Source organism: Palaemon carinicauda, chromosome 1 (genome assembly GCF_036898095.1).
Source record: "Palaemon carinicauda isolate YSFRI2023 chromosome 1, ASM3689809v2, whole genome shotgun sequence".
In the NCBI taxonomy this organism is placed as follows: Eukaryota; Metazoa; Arthropoda; class Malacostraca; order Decapoda; family Palaemonidae; genus Palaemon; species Palaemon carinicauda.
Genome location: NC_090725.1, coordinates 74,160,309 through 74,178,316, shown reverse-complemented (window position 1 = coordinate 74,178,316; position 18,008 = coordinate 74,160,309). Strand labels below are relative to the sequence as shown.

Here is an 18,008-nt window from a genome sequence, read left to right as displayed (position 1 = left end):
CTATAAGCCCATTGGCTCCAACGGGGAAGATAGCTCAGTGAGGAAAGGAAACAAGGAAAAATAAAATATTTTAAGAAGAGCAACAAGATTAAAATAAATATCTCCTATATAAACTTTAAAAATAACAAACCAAGAGGAATAGAAATAAGATAGAATAGTGTGCCCAAGTGTACCCTCAAGCAAGAGAATTAATTTGTCTTTGTTCCAACACGGAGTACTTACCTTGAACTACTTTCTTAGTATCTGGGATCTCCTCCCAACCAACCAGAATTTTTTGTAGTTTACCCTACCTCCGTTTTCTATGCGGGGGAACCTCTGGTGAAGTGATACGCGCCATGAGGCGACCCGGGGTCAGAGAGCGTGCTCGCTCAGGTCTCGACCTCCAGTAAGTTTTCTGGTCGCGTCATGATAACATCTCGCCGCGCTCTCCTTACCCAGTCCGACCCTTTGTGTCCCACGCGGTCCTCTTGTGTTCATACCTTACCTTATCCTACCCTTTCCCTCTGTGTTCCTGTGTCTTGTGGTGCTTTACAGGTTCGTTATGGAGCATCCCCGTCGTTGCCTCGGGCCAATGGCCGGTAAATCTTGTGGGGCTTTTCTGTCCAAGCCGGAAGTCGACCCCCACTCCTTGTGTTCGTCGTGTAGGGACAGTGTGTGTTCCCCTGCAGCCACGTGTCCGGAGTGTGAATCCTGGAATGAAGTCCAGTGGGTGCGCTACGGCACCAAAAAGAAGAAGGCTACCAAGAGGTCGCCGAAGAAGCCAAGCATTGCCTCGCTTCTTGCTTTGCCCGATGCCTCTTCGGAGAGAGCTTCTCTGCCACCTTCCCCTACCCAGAGTAGGGGACGAGGTAAGTCTGTTGCGGGGAAGCGGCCCATTGCTCTTCCCCAGGAGTCCGTGATGTCTGTTGGTGGGGATGTTGTGTCAGTTCAGGCAAGTGGGGGGCCTGAGGGAGGGACGGGAGTGTGTTCGGGAGACGAGGGCCTGGTGCCAGCAGGTCCCGTCTCTACCGTCGATCCTATGTGGGGGAAGGCTGCCACAGCCTCTTCCCCCTCTTCTTGGATCTGCGTTTCAGGTACTTCAGCAGCCGGGGGAGATGCCGAGATGGAGGATTCACCGAGTTCGGACCCCCTCGCGTGGCCGCCGCCGAGGACGCCCTTCAGGTCGCCCATGAGACTGGAGGAGGAGTTCGACACCTGGTTTACCCGTAAGAAAGTGCCTTGCTCTCCCTCGGCGCCCTCAGCAACGCTCCCGCCCGTCTTTCTCCAGCCTTCTTCATCAGCGGACTGGCACGAAGAACCACCAGCAACGCGGGACGACTCGGACCGATCAGCACGTTCTTACCTTTCTTCGGTCTCTTTTGGGTCGTACTCTTTCTCCTCGGAAGACGAAGGTCCGAGGGACTCGAAGAGGAGACGAGACAGATCCCGCAGGAGGAGGTCCCGTTCCCGTTCCCATTCCTGATCTCGCCACGCCAGGAGGCGTTCCAGATCCCCCAGGAGGAAACACAGGAGGAGCCTCTCGTCAAAAGAAGAATGGGTGTGTGTCACCATCCCACGCAGCCACCTCCTAGGAGCTTCAGCAGTCCCAAGTACCTCTGGCTGGCTCCTGAGAGCTCTTTCTCCATCCTCGAGGTACGGCCCCTCCAGCAGGCCCGAACATCGACGGAAGTCCTCGCATCAGGTCTCGGTCGACAGGCATAAGCCCGCGAAGGTTCTGACTTCATCCGCACAGCGGAGAGAGTCGCCCCTTCGGATTGGCAGCCTTGTCCAGGCCTCCAGCCGTTCAATGGAACGCCCTGACCGTAAGAGTCATCCAGCTAGCACGGGGAAGCTCGCAGCCACATGGATCCCCGCAGGGGGCAGTAGGCCCATGACGGATACCCTCGTCCCAGCTGGGCTGCCCGCTCAGCGAGTCGAGCCGCCAAGGGCTCTCCACGAGAGAAGGATGCCTCCACCTCAAGCGGAGCCCTCCGCCTTAGACGTTCCTACTCAGGCGGAGGACCACTCAGCCGAGGGCCTCGTGGATAGCGGAGAATGTTCGACGGACGAGGTCTCCACTTAAAGGAAGGTCCTGGCCCTCATCAGGTGCCATCATAGGCTGGATGAGCCGAAGCCCTCGACGGACGAAGCCTGGCTCTCCGGGCTTAGCAGGATGGTGGATAACCCTGTGCAACAGAGGCCTTCGCTGGCTCTTCCCCTGGCGAGGGACGTTAGGCTTGGTATGGACCACATAGACAGGTTCATAGCCAGCCAGGCGAGTGCTCCCAGGAATCAGAGCGCTTCCAAACTCCTCCAGCGACTTAAGACACAGAAGCGTTTTTATCTCCTGGAGGGGCGCCGCGAAGGTCCCTGTACGGTTGAGTCAGCAATTGCCATCCTCAACCAGGGAGCCACTGTATGTTTTTCTCCGACGGAGACCTCCATGATGGAGGACATGGCCCTGGATTTGGTGTACGTATCATCATGGTTAGACTGATGGGCCTGCACGTTAGTAGGTTTCAGGCCTCCCACGACCTCTCCGTCCCCGAGAACCAGGCCTTACTGAGGGAACTAATTACCTCAGGAGGGAAGGCTCTCAAGTTCCTATCGCACCAGTCCTCTCTCAGGCAGCCAACTGGGTCCTGAGGAAGAGGGACACAGTCCTGAGTAAGATGTTCAGAGGACTACCAGACAGAGAAGCGAGAGCCTTAAGGAACTTACCCCTGTGGGGCGAGTCGGTGTTCCTCCTGAAGGCAGTGGAAGAGACTATGGAGAGGGTCAGGAAACTGAAGGATGCGGGAGAACCCAGACCCCCTCCAGCAAGACGGCCTGCCCATAGGAGACCCTCTTCGGATGTTTCTCACCCTCCCCGCGCCTTGCCAATCCACCCAGAAGGGACACCCCGTCGCAGCCCTCCCGTAGGGGTACTTTGTCCCCTCAGACGAGCTTCAGACCATCCTATTCTAACTCCAGGAGAGGACGTTCCAGCCGCACCTTTTGAAGGAGATAAGATGGGAGGCCCCCTACTCCTGCCGAAGCCTCAGGTAGGGGGATGCCTCAAACACTCTTGGCAAGCATGGCGGGACCACGGAGCGGATCCGTGGACCGTAGCAGTGCTGAAGGAAGGATACAGGTTGCCCTTCCTAGCGGAGCCACCCCCTCTGATCCCGGACCAGCAGGCAGAGTGGTTGGCGCCCAAGGACCCCTTGATAAAGACAGTGTTGCAGGAGGAAGTTTCGGCCATGCTCGCGAAAGGGACGTAGAACCAGTCAAGAATCCAGGACCGGGGTTCTACAGCAGGCTCTTCCTGGTGGAGAAAGCGACAGGGGCCTGGAGACCGGTCATAGACCTCTCAACCCTCAACAAGTTCGGGTGCAAGACCGACTTCAAGATGGACACCCCGAAGTCGGTCTTAGCGGCCTTGAGGGAAGAGGACTTCATGATGTCCATAGACCTCAAGGATGCCTACTTCCAGATCCCTGTCCATCCCTCCAATAGAAAGTTTCTAAGAGTAAAATGGGGTACCCAGATGTTACAGTTCAGAACCCTCTCTCGGACTGTCGACAGTTCCTCAGGTCTTCACGAGAGGCTTCGCAATAGTTTCAGCCTGGGCACACGAAGAGGGCATCCGCCTGATTCGGTACCTAGACGACTGGTTGTTGCTTTCAGCCTTAGAGGGAGCACTGAAGGAGCAAGGCGCGAAACTTCTGCGGTTCTGCAGCGTCTTGGGTATCACCATCAACCTGGAGAAGTCTCAGCTGATATCCTCCACCAGGATGACCTACCTAGGGATGGTTCTAGACTCCCGGTTGGCGAGAGCCTTCCCCTCCGCGGAGAGACTGGACAACCTAGAGCAGATTCTCCGGCCCTTCCTGTCGGGCCAGCCCAGGAGAGCCAAGGACTGGCAAAGATTGATAGGTCATCTCGTGTCGTTGGAAAAGTTAGTCCCCCTAGAAGAGCTGCTCATCATAGGTAAAGAGTCTCTTCTACCCTAACCAAGAGGAAAGTAGCCACTGAACAATTACAGTGCAGTAGTTAACCCCTTGAGTGGAGAATTGTGTGTTAATCTCAGTGTTGTCAGGTGTATGAGGACAGAGGAGAATCTGTAAAGAATAGGCCAGACTATTCGATGTATGTGTAGGCAAAGGAAAGTGAACTTTAACCAGAGAGAATCCAATGTAATACTGTCTAGCCAGTCAAAGGACCCCATAACTCTCTATTGATAGTATCACAATGGGTGGTTGGTGCCCGGGCCAAGCTACTACCTACAAGACATCAGAATTACGTACTGCCCCCTACTTCTGACTCAAGAATAATCCAGTCTCAGGATAGGAGACCCCCAGGCAAAGTCTTGCACATCATGGTCTCTCAAAGAGTTTCCATACCACCCAAACAACTACATGGTTTTGTTCTGTAGAGCAGTGATAAAACAACAGCTGGGACAGATTGCTCCCACCCACTTTTTGTGTTCAGGGCTCCGACTGCTTCGGAAGAGAGTTTTCGTAGACTCTTTCTCCCCAAGCATATCATATCAGAAGATCCTTTGCATCCCCCCCCCTTTGAGCATATGATTTAGATGGATTTGCCACAACCTCAATGTTCAACCTACTGCTTGGTTACAATAGCCTCTGAAATATGTTATTAGTGAGTGTTTTGCATACTCTAAGGCAATGCATTCAGGAGCCCTGTCTCGCTTTGTAAAGGAAATGAAATTAGAATCTGTATACCCTCGGGGGAAGCATAGCTAGGGACCCCCTTGAGCATGTGATACGCACGCTCTGATGCAAGGCATTCAGGAGTCTTGTCTCCTTTGGTAAAGAGATAAGAAATAAAAACCTATGTACCCTCAGGGGAAGCGTTGCTAGGGACCCTCCGTTGAGCATGTGATACATGTGGATTTGCTGCAACCTCAGCGTTCTGCAAGACCACGCTTTATTACAATCCTCAATTGGTGTACAGTATAGGAAGAAACACACCGTTGGATAGTTACCTTGAAAAGGCATATTCAAGTCTGTGGACATTCTTTCAATGGGCACAGTGGTACTAGGACTATGATGAACCTACTGGCAGTCTCACAGGAAGCAGGCCAGTGTTTCAGCCACAGGACTTATTACTCTGACTTTCTTAGCTTAGACGACCACTGAAAAAGAAGAAAAGATCCTCTACTCTTAAAGTCTGGCCTGGGTTTTTTTTACCCCAAAGCAAGTAAGTGTGTGTCAATCTATTTAGTATTTATTGTCATACTAAATTGCCCTCTTGTTCATTGTGTAACACTTAATGTTCATATTACTTCACCCTGGAAAAGATTACCTTTTAAGACTGATTGATCAGTCTTGCCTCTTTGTGAGCCGGCTTCAATATTCCCTGCAGTTGTCCTTGATCACTTACTATTGTTACTAGCAACTAAATTTAGGGCAAGTTTTTACCTCTTAAGAATCGAAAGTTTAGCCTTGCCTCCTATCGAGGTGGCCACACTATCTTATATGATTCTTGATTGATCTTTTACTGTTATTTATAGTAATTGGATCATCCAGAGATGAGGGTTTTAACCTCTTAACTTCAAGGAGACTTCCTCCCTCCTAAGGAAGACTCCCCATTTAATGACACAGAAGTTTGTATTCACATAGGAATAAACTACAAATTGTTCCAACACGGAGTATTTACCTCGAACCACTTTCTTAGGAGTATCTGGGATCTCCTCCCAACCGACCAGAGTTTTGTGTAGTTTACCCTACTCCCGTTTTCTGTGAGGGTTAACCTCAGGCAGAGTGATACGCGCCCTGAGGTTAACCCCGGGTCAGGGAGCATGCTTTCTCAGGTCTCGACCTCCAGTAAATTCTCTGGTCGTGCCTTAAACCACCCTGCAAGTCTTTCACCAGGTGAGTGTTGTGAAGAGACACTGGGAGCAACCTCCCGCTTGTTCCTTACACACACGCTGTGTCTACCCAGCACAAAGCATGACGCAATCATCCAACATTTTGGCTGAACTAGTTGTAGAAAATATGATCATTAGTAACCCCATTTAATAACTCAGGTTTGTATAGCTAGGGGAAATAAAAATTATATAAAATTTTTATTTTTTTTTGGTAGTTATATAAGGAAATAGGGGTCAGGGATGGTGATTTAGAGGGCACTCTTCATTTGCAGAATTCCAACTTTCTCTGGTGTTTAGGTTCAAGTTTACTAAAGTAATTCAACAGACTATTTATGTTTATACCATGATATTTGAATGTGTGAGATGGTTCTCAAGGGAGTTTGCTGTATCAATGTAAAGCTCTTGTAATGCTCAATGAAGTGCAGTACAATAGTACAGTAGTACAGTAGTTACTTTAGTTTTGTTTTTCAAAATGAGTTTAGGTATTCTACTGTATCTGGATTTTTATCTCTGCCAACAAAGTTGAGAGGAGGTTATGTTTTCACCCGTTTGTCTGTGCATGAACAACCTTCTGGCCCCAATTTTACTCGTTGAGTAGTGAAACTTTAAGGATTAATCGTTATGTTAAGAGATGGAAGTGATGCAATTTTGAAAGTCCTAGGTCAAAGGTCAAGGTCAAGGTTGAGCAAAAGTTTGACCAAATTAAACCTAACCTTAATCCCAAGTTCGTACATGGTTGTCACACAAACTTCAAATACGCTTACGGTCTAAATTGATTCTGGGAAAGCCAAGCTGGTTTAGAAAAAGATGTCGTGGCAGAGGTCAGCACTCTCAAGTGCTTTTTTAGTTAAGGATTGTACTTGTTGGATACCATAAAAGCACCAACAATAGTGTGTTCCATGTGAAGGTATTTAGTTAAATATAATCAAAATAATATTGTGGTACAGTATATTCTTTTTCTACAGTTTTGTAATTTTCAGAATTTAATTACTGTATCTATAGTCTATTTCTTTTAGAGAGTCATATTTGCACCGACTCGCAACGGTGATCTTTTAGGTCGGAAAATTTTCCTGGTCGCTGATTGGTTAGAATTATCTTGTCCAACCAATCAGCGATCAGGAAACTTTTCCGAGCTAAAAGGGCACCGCTGCGAGTCAGTGCAAATATGACTCGCTAAAAGAAACGGACTATAGTTATCTATTTTATTTCAGGTTCTGATAGACAATTTTTGTTGTAGAAGGTTGTGTGTAACATTCTTTCTCTTTCCTTACTAGGACTGTTACCCATCATAAAAGAAGCGATTGAGATTTTATTCGGTGAAGGATTGATCAAAGCCTTGTTTGCTACCGAGACTTTTGCCATGGGTTTGAACATGCCTGCTAGAACAGTACTCTTCACATCTGTACAGAAGTTTGATGGCACAGATTTTAGATGGGTAAGATAATTACTTTATGCAAGTAAACATAATTATTTAGTAGCTCTTAACCCTTTTACCCCCAAAGGACGTACTGGTACGTTTCACAAAAGCCATCCCTTTACCCCCATGGACGTACCGGTACGTCCTTGCAAAAAAATGCTATAAAAATTTTTTATTTCATATTTTTTTTATAATTTTTTGAGAAAATTCAGGCATTTTCCAAGAGAATGAGACCAACCTGACCTCTCTATGACAAAAATTAAGGCTGTTAGAGCAATTTAAAAAAAAATATACTGCAAAATGTTCTGGGAAAAAAATAACCCCCTGGGGGTTAGGGGTTGGAAATTTCCAAATAGCCTGGGGGTAAAAGGGATAATATAGGATTTAGTTTCTACTTGTGATATACATTTGCAAACATATTGAACTGAAATGAGTGTGGTCTTGCCTAATGTGTTGTATATCACCCTTTTAGAAATATATGATTGTAAGGTGTATAGATTCTCATAGAATTCATGGTTAAGCGTAAGAAGAGAAAAATTTGGCTCGGTAATTCAGAGGCATATTTTTATGTAGTTAAATTGTTGAGAAATCTTGTAAAAGTTGTGTGTTCCACTACAGTTCACTTATCAATCATAAAATACCTCTCGTCTCACCTGTAGGCTTGAATGTCCTTAAGGCACAACTCTGCACTTTTTGGTACTAATTCATCACTATTTATGCCCAGTCATATCATTGTTTGGAATGTCAATGTAAAAAGAAATAATCTTATATTCTGGTATCGGATTAAATAGAAAAGAATTATTTTACCTAAGCCAAATTTTAGGTAGCAGTAACATACATAAGCATCCCTAAAGAGTAGACCCCTTTTTACCAATCTGAGAACTCAGGTGGGTCACTGAAATTGTTCAGTAGTAAACACAGAAAATATTGTTTTTCTATAACGGGGGAGGTTGGGCTGTGGCACCCTAGCAGTACCAGCTGAACTCGGTTGAGTCCCTTGTTAGGCTGGGAGGCACGTAGAGAGTAGAGGTCCCCTTTTTGTTTTTGTTTCATTTGTTGATGTCGGCAACCCCCCAAAAATTGGAGGAAGTGCCTTGGTATATGTATGTACGTATGTATGAATAACAGTTTTGTTCCTATGAAATTTTCCTCAAAAATGTTCTCTAAGAAGAGATATTTTCCTGCAATGTAAGGATCTTTTCAAGCACAGAAGAATCCATGTCAATGGCTAAAGTACTGAATCTTACCTGATATTCATATTTTGTATGCCAAAAGTAGCAGTGATCTGATTGATAAAAATGCCGTGGATTTTAACCCTTTTACCTCCAAAGGACGTACTGGTACGTTTCACAAAAGCCATCCCTTTACCCCCATGGACATACCGGTACGTCCTTGCAAAAAAATGCTAAAACTTTTTTTTTTTTCATATTTTTGATAATTTTTTGAGAAAATTCAGGCATTTTCCAAGAGAATGAGACCAACCTGACCTCTCTATGACAAAAATAAAGGCTGTTAGAGCAATTTAAAAAAAAAGTATACAGCAAAATGTGCTGGGAAAAAAATAACCCCTTGGGGGTTAAGGGTTGGAAATTTCCAAATAGCCTGTGGTTAAAAGGGTTAAGGCGTTGCCTTTTTGCAAACATGGATTTACTGCAGTATAGGTGCTGTACATATACTAATAACTATTTCATATATTGAATCACCACTCTTTCAAAGAAACATATGAGCACATATAATAAGCTTTAAATTAGATAAGATTTTTTCAGGACTAGCCTACTATAGTCCATTTCTTTTAGCGAGTCATATTTGCACCGTTTCGCAGCGGTGCCCTTTTAGCTCGGAAAAGTTTCCTGGTCGCTGATTGGTTAGAATTATCTTGTCCAACCAATCAGCGATCAGGAAACTTTTCCGAGCTAAAAGGGCACCGCTGCGAGTCGGTGCAAATCTGCCTCGATAAAAGAAATGGACTAGAGTGACTACGTTTATATTATGTGACTAGGAAATTTTATGTTTACAATGTTGACTATAAGGGTAACTTGTTTAACGATAAATTTTATTAACGACAGGGTTTTTACTCCTTAACCCTGTCGTTAATGAAAGAGTACTGTAGAGTTGTGATGATGATAATGCCACTTGAGCCAATGTGTCAGGGTTTGAAGTGATAAGCTTCAGAAGCTCTTGTTTTCTTTAGCTTATTTTGTACAGTCATAGAAGGCCTGTATGTGTCTTCAGGCAAAGGCAGAAGTATAGCCTAACTTGCCCCATTTCAAACCTTAGCCCTACTCCTCAAGTTTTGCCCCGTGATTCTAGTGCACCACTTAGTTACAGTTTTGATGGTGTACTGCATGTAACAGAGTTGAAATTTTCTTGTATATTTTATTATTACTTTAGTTCCTTCTACTACAAAAACCCTCACCTTTTTAAAATCTAGTTCGCTTTATTAGACTACTAGTTTTCAAGGCAGAAGACTAACATGTGGATAACATCAAAACAAACGGATGTTTATCGCGTCGCGACCAGAAACTTACTGGCGATTTGACCTGAGCTAGCACGCTGCCTGACCCCGGGGTCGCCTCGGGGCATGTACCACACTGCCAGAGGTTGACCCCGTAGAAAACGGGAAGAGGGAGATAAACTATACAAAAAGCTGGTCGGTTAGGTAAAGTTAACCAGTAACTCCTAAGAAGGTAGTTCTAGGTAAGTACGTTAGGAAAAATACAAATTACTTAAAAATTTGTGATTTTTCAAGGCAGAAGACTAACTTGTGGGTAACATCAAAACAAACAGCCAAGTTTAACACGCTTTTGTTTTTCACCCTTGAATGACATAATTAAGTAATGTAAATTAAATGAAACTCACAAAAACAAAGTAATATAACTAAGGATATGTAAACTGAAACTCAGAAACAAAGGTTACTTCAAGCATGGGCCATATCAAAGCAAACTGAATGCAGTACTGCGACAGAAAACACTATTGAGTAATTTTGGACTTACTACTACTGAAGAAAATTATAAAATAAGGTTTACAAGAATACTTTATTTGTAACTGAAATAAATAAATGTAAATATTGTATACAGTATATCCACGCATAAACGACCTTTAGATTAGACGAGTTGATAAATGAGAATGAATTTTAATTTCTAGTATAAGATGAATGCTAACTTATGAAATGATCTGTGTAGGCCTATAGGCTAGGTTTTGGTTATGTAAAGGTATTAATACAAATTTAGTTGTACTTGATTTATGCTTAGAAAATTCAAAATGAACTTAACCCTTTTACCCCCAAAGGACGTACTGGTACGTTTCACAGAAGCCATCCCTTTACCCCAATGGACGTACCGTTACGTCCTTGCAAAAAATGCTATAATTTTTTTTTTTTTTCATATTTTTGATAATTTTTTGAGAAAATTCAGACATTTTCCAAGAGAGTGAGACCAACCTGACCTCTATGACAAAAATGAAGGCTGTTAGAGCAATTTAGAAAAAATATACTGCAAAATGTGCTGGGAAAAAAATAACCCCTTGGGGGTTAAGGGTTGGAAATTTCCAAATAGCCTGGGGGTAAAAGGGTTAATAAAGCCGATTCTATATCCTGTTTCCCTACATATGACTCCCAAAAGGTACACAATTTTGTACACAATTTTGTTTGTTTCATTATTAATCACAATTAACCAACGCATTTACTCATTTAGGTGATAACTAACGATAATAATAGTTTTTAGTAAACTATGAAAACTGTGTTATCAGTGTGTGAGGTATCAATGAATTGGGTGAAGGATTATTGGTAAAATTAATAAAATCATCTTTGTGCAATTTTTCTTTGTATTTACTCTTTTATCAAATAATTTAAGGCGTAAAATTATATACCTAAGCAAAAATAATGGTAAATTCTAAAAATAGAAGTTCTACATCACAAAAAAAATGGTTTAATTAAATATTAAGCAGTATGAATTGGTGGTTTAACTTGTATGTTGATGGAGTGGTGAGAGAGGTGAATGCTCGAGTGCTTGGACGAGGATTAAAACTGGTAGGCGAGAATGATCATGAATGGGAGGTAAATCAGTTGTTGTTTGCGGATGATACTGTACTGGTAGCAGACACAGAAGAGAAGCTTGACCGACTAGTGACAGAATTTGGAAGGGTGTGTGAGAGAAGGAAGTTGAGAGTTAATGTGGGTAAGAGTAAGGTTATGAGATGTACGAGAAGGGAAGGTGGTGCAAGGTTGAATGTCATGTTGAATGGAGAGTTACTTGAGGAGGTGGATCAGTTTAAGTACTTGGGGTCTGTTGTTTCAGCAAATGGTGAAGTGGAAGCAGATGTACGTCAGAGAGTCAATGAAGGTTGCAAAGTGTTGGGGGCAGTTAAGGGAGTAGTAAAAAATAGAGGGTTGGGCATGAATGTAAAGAGAGTTCTATATGAGAAAGTGATTGTACCAACTGTGATGTATGGATCGGAGTTGTGGGGACTGAAAGTGATGGAGAGACAGAAATTGAATGTGTTTGAGATGAAGTGTCTGAGGAGTATGGCTGGTGTATCTCGAGTAGATAGGGTTAGGAACGAAGTGGTGAGGGTGAGAACGGGTGTAAGAAATGAGTTAGCGGCTAGAGTGGATATGAATGTGTTGAGGTGGTTTGGCCATGTTGAGAGAATGGAAAATGGCTGTCTGCTAAAGAAGGTGATGAATGCAAGAGTTGATGGGAGAAGTACAAGAGAAAGGCCAAGGTTTGGGTGGATGGATGGTGTGAAGAAAGCTCTGGGTGATTGGAGGATAGATGTGAGAGAGGCAAGAGAGCGTGCTAGAAATAAGAATGAATGGCGAGCGATTGTGACGCAGTTCCGGTAGGCCCTGCTGCTTCCTCCGGTGCCTTAGATGACCGCGGAGGTAGCAGCAGTAGGGGACTCAGCAGTATGAATCTTCATCTGTGGTGGAAATGTGGGAGGGTGGGCTGTGGCACCCTAGCAGTACCAGCTGAACTCGGCTGAGTCCCTGGTTAGGCTGGAGGAACGTAGAGAGTAGAGGTCCCCTTTTTTGTTTGTTTCTTGTTGATGTCGGCTACCCCCCAAAATTGGGGGAAGTGCCTTTGGTATATGTATGTATGTATGAATTTTTTTCGTGAACATTTACTCAAAGCTGTGAAACGTATTCTCAGATCCGCAATGAAAAGGTTAAGGCTGGGTAGACTCACTTTAGTATTATTATTATTAATTGCTAACCCTATTTGGAAAAGCAGCATGCTATAAGTCCAAGGGCTCCAACAGGGAAAATAGCCCTGTGAGAAAAAGAAATAATGAACTGAAATAATCTACAAGAGAAGTACTTAATAATTGAAATAAAATATTTTTAGAACGGTATCAATATTAGAATAAGTCTTTCATATATGAACTATAAAAACATTAAAAAACCAAGAGGAAGGGAAATACTATAGAATAGTGTGCCCGGGTGTACCTTCAAGCAAAAGAACTCTAACCCAAGATAGTGAAGACCATGGTACAGAGGCTATGGCACTACCCAAGATTAGAGAACAATGGTTTGATTTCGGAGTGTCCTTTTCCTAGAAGAGCTGCTTATCATAGGTAAAAAGTCTCTTCTACCCTAACCAAGAGAAAAGTAGCCACTTAACAATTAAATTGCAGTAGTTAACCCCTTGAGCAAAGAAAAATTGTTTGTTAATCTCATGTTGTCAGGTGTATGAGGACAGAGGAGAATATTTGGTGTATGTGTAGGCAAAGGGAAAGTGAGCCTTAACCAGAGAGAAGGATCCAATGTAGTACTGTCTGGCCAGTCAAAGGATCCATAATTCTCTAGCCATAGTATCTCAACAGTCAGCTGGTGCCGTAGCCCATCCTACTCGTTACTCTTATAACCTTTGTTTTGGTAAACCATAGAGTTATAAAAAAAATGCTTATATCATTTAATAGAATTGAAATTTTTATGTTAAAACAAGCCTTATGGGATTTTGGTAATTTAACATAGTGGGCTTATTGAAGTACAGTACCTATTGGTAATGATAATAATATAATAGAGTTAGCGAACTTCCTTCTACTTCCAATTATATCATGCTGGTGATGGCATTCAGGGGTTGCTAACATTTACTTTTCGTAAGAAATGTAATTTGATGCATTAACGTGACCGGTTCTTACCAGCACAAGGACCTTGCTGTATTTCCTAGAGGTTTTCCCCAGGCTTCTTGAGTATTTCTTTGAGTACACTGGGAAGGTGGGCTGTGGCACCCTAGCAGTACCAGCCGAACTCGGTTGAGTCCCTTGTTAGGCTGGAGGAACGTAGAGAGTAGAGGTCCCCTTTTTTGTTTTGTTTCATTTGTTGATGTCGGCTACCCCCCAAAATTGGGGGAAGTGCCTTGGTATATGTATGTATGTATGTACACTGACTCATTGAATCTCCTTATTTCATATCCAGACTGCTTTACATGAATATATTAGTGCTGATGATTGTTTATTCTTCCATATGGGTCCTGATTGTTTTTGAATGGCCTGCCCTTCTTGTATGTTGAGTCTGAAGACATTTGAGGTTACAAATGTGGGCTATTATACAATTGATTGTTTTAAGAGAATTGTTTCTTTTGTTAAAAAATTATAGATTGAAATTTTAATTCCGTAGGTCACTTCAGGAGAATATATCCAAATGTCTGGTCGAGCTGGTCGACGAGGAAAGGATGACAAGGGTATTGTAATCATGATGGTGGATGAAAAACTGAATACTTCGGTGGTGAAAAATCTTGTTCATGTAAGTGTTGATTTTTCTAGATTTACTCCTTAACCCTTTTACCCCCAAAGGACGTACTGGTACGTTTCAGAAAAGCCATCCCTTTACCCCCATGGACGTACCGGTACGTCCTTGCAAAAAAATGCTATAAAAATATTTTTTTTCATATTTTTGATAATTTTTCGAGAAAATTCAGGCATTTTCCAAGAGAATGAGACTAACCTGACCTCTCTATGACAAAAATTAAGGCTGTTAGAGCAATTTTAAAAAAAAATATACTGCAAAATGTGCTGGGAAAAAAATAACCCCCTGGGGGTTAAGGGTTGGAAATTTCCAAATAGCCTGGGGGTAAAAGGGTTAATATTATTTCAAGCAATTTTGCTTGGTGTTCGTAATGCTTTCCCTTTTGAAGCTACAGCTTCCTGACTTTTTAAATATAAAGTTGAAGCTAATTATTTGTTTTTCCCTATATATCTTACTATGATATGTTATTGATCAGGAGTGGCACCTGTGAAATTATATTGATACTATCATGGATGGAAGGTAAATCAGTTGTTGTTTGCGGATGATACTGTACTGGTTGCAGACGCGGAAGAGAACCTTAGCCGATTAGTGACAGAATTTGGAAGGGTGTGTGAGAGAAGGAAATTGAGAGTTAATTTGGGTAAGAATAAGGTTATGAGATGTACGAGAAGGGAAGGTGGTGCAAGGTTGAATGTCATGTTGAATGGAGAGTTACCTGAGGAGGTGGATCAGTTTAAATACTTGGCATCTGTTGTTGCAGCAAATGTGGAGTGGAAACAGATGTACATCAGAGAGTGAATGAAGGATGCAAAGTGTCGGGGACAGTTAAGGGAGTAGTAAAAAATAGAGAGTTGGACATGAATGTAAAGAGAGTTCTGTATGAGAAAGTGATCGTACCAACTGTGATGTATGGATCGGAGTTGTGGGGAATGAAAGTGACAGAGACAGAAATTGAATGTGTTTGAGATGAAATGTCTAAGGGGTATGGCTGGTGTATCTCGAGTAGATAGGGTTAGGAACGAAGTAGTGAGGGTGAGAACGGGTGTAAGAAATGAGTTAGCAGCTAGAGTGGATATGAATGTGTTGAGGTGGTTTGGCCATGTTGAGAGAATGGAAAAGGGCTGTCTGCTAAAGAAGGTGATGAATGCAAGAGTTGATGGGAGAAGTACAAGAGGAAGGCCAAGGTTTGGGTGGATGGATGGAGTGAAGGAAGCTCTGGGTGATAGGAGGATAGATGTGAGAGAGGCAAGAGAGCATGCTAGAAATAGGAATGAATGGCGAGCGATTGTGACGCAGTTCTGGTAGGCTCTGCTGCTTCCTCCGGTCGCTTTAGATGACCACGGAGGTAGCAGCAGTAGGGAATTCAGTGTTATGAAGCTTCATCTGTGGTGAATAACGGGAGAGGGTGGGCTGTGGCACCCCTAGCAGTACCAGCCGAACTCGATTGGGTCCCTTGTCAGGCTGGGAGGAACGTAGAGAGGAGAGATCCCCTTTTCTTCATTTGTTTGATGTCGGCTACCCCCCAAAATTGGGGGAAGTGCCTTGGTATATGTATGTATGTATACAAACCTGGGTCATTTATGTAGATACTCCTAGTCTTGTTTTCTCTATGACCAGACAATCTAAGAAAAGAGGTTTGATTACATCATTCTATAGTTGCTAAGTAACTACAGCGCATGTGGCATATCATGCCTGCTCATGATGCTCTCAAAAAATAATTCTTTTTTTTTATAAAATTTCTAGCTTATTCCTACACCGAATACAAACTTTTGAATCCTTTATATGGGTGTCTTCCTTAGGTGGGGGATGTATCCATTAAGAGGTATGCCCTTCCTCTCTAAGAGATACAGTTACTATTAAATGATAGGAAAAGATCAAAAGTGGATAATATTTGAACGGCTCATAAAGAGGTAATGCTTTACGTTCTATTCCAGAGGATATGATTCATTGCCAGGGGTGAAGTTATATGAACATCAAGTGTTGCATAAAAATATCTCCAATATATTGTTAATAATAATGAAAAATAAGGCATTCTTACTTGCATTAGGGTGAATTCCAAGTGAAGGCTTCAAGTCCAATCAAGATCACCCCTAAAATGCAAAAAATAATTGATGCCTTTCCTAAAAGTTACATGTCTCCTAAGAGTGTTCAATTAGATTATTTGTTGTGCTGCAAAAATAGGGCCCAATGAGGTGTCTTAAGACCTGTGCGTACAATCTTTAATATAATGATCTGTAAAAGTGTATTGTCTCTTCCACACTCCAGCTTTCTAGACTTGTGCAACAGTGTTTTTTTTGCGGAACGGTAGGGTTACGGCAAGACCAAGGGTATCACGTGCTTGAAGGGGGATCCCTGGTGATGCTACCCCTGAGGATTTATAAGCTCATAATTGTTTCTTACAACCAAAATGAGATTTTGTTTTTGGATACTTTCTTTTTTGAGTAACCTGTGCTCACGAACAAATTGGAGATTTTAGGCCAAAGATAGTCCGTTCTCTTCAGATATTTATAAGTTGCTATCGCGGGACAGAGTAGCATATCATCCGGGTCATTAGCTACTCTTTGAGGGAGAATATCGTGAAAGAGTCAAATCTGATACCGTTTTCAAGCCTATTCTTGGTTTAAGCCAAAAATTTGGGAACAAAAATATAGTGATAATTCTTTCCACCCTCTAGAATGTGACTTAAGATAGACCTACTGACTGAAGCTAAGGCAAAGAGGAAGATGGTCTTTAAGGTAAGGTCCCTGTCTAAGGCTTTATGCATGGGTTTATAAGAGTTTTTTCTTAACCTTTTTACCCCCATGGACGTACTGGTACGTTTCACAAAAGCCATCCCTTTACCCCCATGGACGTACCGGTACGTCCTTGCAAAAAAATGCTACAAGAATTTTTTTTTTCATATTTTTGATAATTTTTTGAGAAAATTCAGGCATTTTCCAAGAGAATGAGACCAACCTGACCTCTCTATGACAAAAATTAATCCTGTTAGAGCAATTTAAATAAAATATACTGCAAAATGTGCTGGGAAAAAAATAACCCCCTGGTGGTTAAGGGTTGGAAATTTCCAAATAGCCTGGGGGTAAAAGGGTTAAGGTCCTGAGAAGCTTAGTCACATCCCAGGTATGGGGTTTGAGTTCTCAAGGAGCCCCACACTGCTTGAAACTCCAAATGAGAGCTGAGAGTTCCCATGAAGAGAGGTCAAGCCCTTTCAGTTTTAAAACCTGGCTCAAGGCCGAGGGATAGCCTTTTACCGCAATGACTGAAAGGGATTTCTAGCTCCTCAGGAACACAAAAAAGTTTGCAATCAGAAGAATAGTGGCCTTGAGTCGAGTAATATTCCCCCTATGACACCAATCACATAAGGTTTTCCACTTAGTCTGGTAGACTACTACAGAAGACTTTCCGAGTTATCTGGAAAATTGTTTCGCAGTTGGTCTCGAAAAGCCTTGCTTTCAGAGGAGATGCTGGATAATCTCCAGCCATGAAGAGACAGACAATGCACTGCGTCATGGAACTTCCTTATGTGTGGTTATCATAGCAGGTTTGGCCATTGTGGAAGTTCTCTTGGAACCTCCATGTGAAGTTCCAGCAGGTCTGAACACCTCTTTGTTTCTGACCTCTTTGGAGCTACTAACATTACTCTGACTCCCTGGGAGGTTCAGATTCTGTTCACTGTGTGATGAACCAGACAGAATGGCAGAAAAGTGTAAAAGTCCAGTCCGTCCCATGGGTGCTGTAAAGCATCTTCCATCACTGCAGCTTGATCTGGGACTGGAGAGCAATACAGTACAACGGTAGTTTGTGATTCAGGTGAGTGCCGAACATGTCCAGAGACGGGGAACTGCACAAAATCGAAAGTCTCTTTGCCACTATAGGAAACAAAAATAATTTGGAACCAACTGTTGTCCCAGATAAGCTCAGATGGTTGGTAATGACGTTCCTCTTCCTGGGGATGAACCTTGCTAAGAGGTATCTCTACTGCTAGTTGG

At 43.0% G+C, this 18,008-nt stretch overlaps 1 protein-coding gene across 1 annotated transcript in view; it reads left to right on the top strand.

Annotated features, from left to right (window-relative positions):
• Mtr4 (exosome RNA helicase Mtr4) overlaps positions 1-18,008 on the top strand; it is a 110,069-nt gene that overhangs the window by 50,347 nt on the left and 41,714 nt on the right. Inside the window, exons 6-7 of the mRNA XM_068382147.1 lie at positions 7,129-7,289; positions 13,891-14,016. Coding sequence (XP_068238248.1) covers positions 7,129-7,289; positions 13,891-14,016 — 287 coding nt within the window. The remainder of the gene's footprint in view (positions 1-7,128; positions 7,290-13,890; positions 14,017-18,008) is intronic.